Genomic DNA, 4,026 nt, shown 5'->3' with positions numbered 1-4,026 from the left:
CAGCTTTTTCTGTCATTATTTGAAAATAGGGGTCTCATAGACTTTCATGTCCAGTCTGGCTTTGAAATGTAATTGTCAGATCTCAGACTCCTGAGCAACTATGACTACAGAGATGAACCACCAATGCCAGCCTTGATTGGACTTTTTTTCTTATTCTCCCCAATATTTTGCTGGTGTATCTGACTGACAATGTATGGTTTGTTTCACGTTAGTGTCCATAACAAAATCTAGCCAACAACGGAATTTTTAATAAGGAAGTATTCCTGTCTGTGTGTGTGTGTGTGTGTGTGTGTGTGTGTGTATCTGTCTGTCTGTCTGTGTGTCTGTCTGTCTGTGTGCCTGCATGTACATGTGCCAGTCATGGGTCTTGAACTGTGGGTCTGTGCACTATCCCTGAATTTCTGAGCCATACCAAATGAACTACAGCTCACATGTGGCTATTTGGTAATAATCAAGGATGAGAATCTCGGCCTGGAGTTTGGCCTAGTGGTTAAAGTGCTTGGCTAGCATGCATAAAGACCCGGGTTCGATTCCTTGGGACCACATATATACAAAAAAGCCGGAAGTGGTGCTGAGGCTCAAGTGGTAGAGCTCTAGACTTGAGAAAGTCCAAGGACAGTGCTCAGGCCCTGAGCACAAGCCCAGGGCTGGCAAAAAAAAAGAATGAGAATCTCATGGATTTCCCTGCCTGAGCTGGCTTCACACACTGATACGTCAATTGCAGACTCTTAGTATCTCAAATGCCAGCTGTGAGCCACTGTCATCCAACTTCCCTCACCTAGTTTTGCACATGCACACTGGCTTCAGTGTGCACAGAATGGTTTTCTATGTATACCAACTGGAAAAGGGGGTTTTGCTGTGGTATTTCCATACAGGTATATATTGAGTTTTGATCACACTAAACCCCTCTCTAGCTCTTTCTTTGGTCCATAATCTCTGCCCCTGATTTCAACAGGGTTTGGTGGATTTTATCTTCATCTTCACACATATTCTCTATTACTCAATCCCACCCTTCCTTCCCTGTCCCTCAGGCTTGTCCCCATAAACATTTATATTCAACATAGATAGATAGATAGATAGATAGATAGATAGATAGATAGATAGATAGATAGATAGACAGATAGATGATAGATAGATAGATAGATAGATAGATAGAGCATTGAGCATATGAACCAAGTTCACCCAGTTTATTATTGTATGATCCATTAATTCTGCTGATTTCCACATATTATGTTTCTGCTCCAGAGCATAAACACATATGTTGTGTATTGTATGTATGTGTGTGTGTTTGTGTGTGTGTGTGTGTGTGTGTGTGTGCCAGTCCTGGGACTTAAACTCAGTATCCCTGAGACTTGTTAGTCAAGGCTAACATTAAAGCCATAGCTCCAACACTTCTATCGTTTTGGTGCTTCAAATTGGAGTTGAGAGTCTCACAGACTTTCATGCCTAGGCTGGCATTGAACCATGAACCTCAGATCTCAGCCTCCTGAGCAGCTAGGATGACAGGCATAAACCAAAGGGCATTTCCTCAATGTATTCTGTATTTGTGATATGATGTTGCTGTCTCACTTGGTCTATGTGGCTGGTATTCTTTTTTTCAATTGCTCATATTTTAGAAGGAATTCTCTGTCAGGAGGCATCCACAGCCATGTAGACCAGCCATGCTGTATTCCATCCACACAGGTAACAGATGTGTCATGCTAAGAGCAGCTCAGTCCAAGAACGCTGCCTGGGCTCCAGGCGATGTTGCTGAACTCCATGTACTGAGATCTTCCCCACAAATGCTCCCAACCTGAGATAGATGCTCGCTCCATGGCCTGCAGACATGGTAGGACGACTCCCAGGTGTTGGCCTTTGATGTCTCTTCACATTCACCCCAGCTCCACAAGAAGTAACACAATTATACCTGCAAGTTGAAAGCGATTTCTGACTGTGGAGGTGAGGGGAAGAGATTGGCAGATGAATGGACTATCCTAATACTCAATGTACAAACATGAACCTAGAACTGGGTAAACTGAGGGATGGGCGGGGCTGGGAGTCACAGACCATGATGGGATGACACTGTACTCACAAGTCCTATGTTGAATTGAAAGCCCTGACTACAACTACTTACAACTAACTTCAAATACAACCATGTGAGCGTTCACTGATCTTTTGCTTTCTTACCCCAAGGAGAACAGCCAAGACTATGACAGCAAAAAACCACACAGGGGAATCAACATTCCTCCTGCTGGGCCTCTCAGATGACCCTCAACTCCAGCCCCTGCTCTTTGGGGTCTTCCTGTCCATGTACCTGATCAGCGTGCTCAGAAATCTGCTCATCATCCTGGCCGTCACCTCTGACCTCCACCTCCACACCCACATGTACTTCTTCCTCTCCAACCTGTCCTTTGAAGACATCTGCTTCACCTCCACCACAGTCCGCAAGATGCTGGTGGACATCCAGACCCAGAGGAAAGACATCTCCTACCCAGAGTGCCTCACTCAGGTGTATTTCTTTCTGGTTTTTGTTGGAATGGATAATTTCCTATTGACCGTGATGGCTTATGACTGTTTTGTGGCCATCTGTCACCCACTGAATTACCCATTTATCATGAACCCTCACTTCTGTGGCCTCCTGGTCCTCATGTGTTGGCTTCTCATTTTCTGCATCTCACTAATCCATGTTCTACTGCTGAGGAAATTAACCTTCTACCCAGGAACCACCATCCCCCATTTCTTCTGTGAACTAGCTCTCCAGGTGGCCAGCTCTGACACCCTCATCAATGACATCTGGATGTACCTGGCTATTGTGCTCTTCGGTGTGGTTCTTGCCTTAGGAATTTTCTTCTCTTACGATCACATCCTCTCCTCTTTAATGAAGCTGTCCAACATGGCTAGCAAGCACAAAGCGTTCTCCACCTGTGGCTCTCACCTCCGCGTGGTCTCCTTGTTCTACGGGACAGGACTTGGGGTGTACCTCAGCTCTGCGGTGTCCTCCTCTGCCCACAGAAGCAAGGTGGCCTCGGTGATGTACACAGTGGTCACTCCCATGCTGAACCCCTTCATCTACAGCCTGAGGAACCAGGACGTGATGGGGGCATTGGAGAGACTGGGAGGCAGAGTGGTCTCCTGTCTTGATGGATTGTGAAGCACAGAACAAAGTACTCCATTGGGAATGGGAGGACAAATTGGTTGAATATCAGATCAGTGATCCTTTTCCTTCATTATAGGATTCAGTGTGTATGTATGTATAGACTCTTCCATCTAGAAAAGATGTACTTATTCACGTGTACCACCAAAGCCCCTATGGCTTTGTCTGTCGATGTTTGGACATCTGTCTTTCAAGGAAATTTACTTGCTATCCACCAGAAGAACAACTTCTCTTTTCAGTGTGGATTTTTCTTAATATTCCCATTTGGGTTGCTGTAAGTTATCCTCTTCTATATTAATTATTCCTCCTCAAACACAAAACTACTTCTTCTCCTCCTTCTCATCCTTCCAAATAAAATCCCAACACTTTCAGAACAGCAGTTATGGCCTTACGTGTGACATTTTGTTTTAAGATTGAGGGCAAAGCTCAAAAAATTGAGTCACTCCAAAACTAATCTCCAAAGTAACAACCATCCCATTAAAAAATGGGCCAAAGACTTAAAGAGAGTCTTCTCTGAAGAAGAAACAAAAATGGAGAACTGCTCAACATCTCTGGTCATAAAAGAAATGCAAGTCAAAACAACTCTAAGATTCCACCTCACTCCAGTTAGAATGGCCAGGATCATAAAAACTAATAACCACAGATGCTGGAGGGGATGTGGCCAGGAAGGATCCCTACTACACTGTTGGTGGGAGTGAAAACTCGTTCAACCACTATGGAAAGCAGTATGGCAGTGCCTCAAAAGGCTAAACATAGAGCTCCCCTATGACCCAGCAATTCCACTACTTCGCACTTAACCAACCGATCAGAAAGTAGGGCATACTAAACCCACTACCACAACAATGTTCATTGGAGCATAATTCACCATAGCAAAAATATGGAACCAACCTAGA

At 44.5% G+C, this 4,026-nt stretch overlaps 1 protein-coding gene across 1 annotated transcript; it reads left to right on the top strand.

Annotated features, from left to right (window-relative positions):
- The first annotated feature begins 2,188 nt into the window (after positions 1 to 2,188).
- Positions 2,189 to 3,130, top strand: LOC150068199 (olfactory receptor 7D4-like). Its single transcript, XM_090350610.1, has one exon. The coding sequence runs from the start codon at positions 2,189 to 2,191 to the stop codon at positions 3,128 to 3,130; it is 942 nt and encodes a 313-aa protein (XP_090206736.1).
- Positions 3,131 to 4,026: the final 896 nt, after the last annotated feature.

The sequence above is a fragment of the Megascapheus bottae genome, chromosome 1, assembly GCF_031878675.1.
Source record: "Megascapheus bottae isolate mThoBot1 chromosome 1, mThoBot2.hap1, whole genome shotgun sequence".
In the NCBI taxonomy this organism is placed as follows: domain Eukaryota; kingdom Metazoa; phylum Chordata; class Mammalia; order Rodentia; family Geomyidae; genus Megascapheus; species Megascapheus bottae.
Note: the sequence above shows the minus strand (reverse complement) of the source record. Positions and strands in the feature narration are given on the sequence as shown.

Excerpts from the sequence above, each read along its gene's own strand:
- LOC150068199 (XM_090350610.1), top strand. The coding sequence starts at position 2,189 with ATGACAGCAAAAAACCACACAGGGGAATCAACATTCCTCCTGCTGGGC.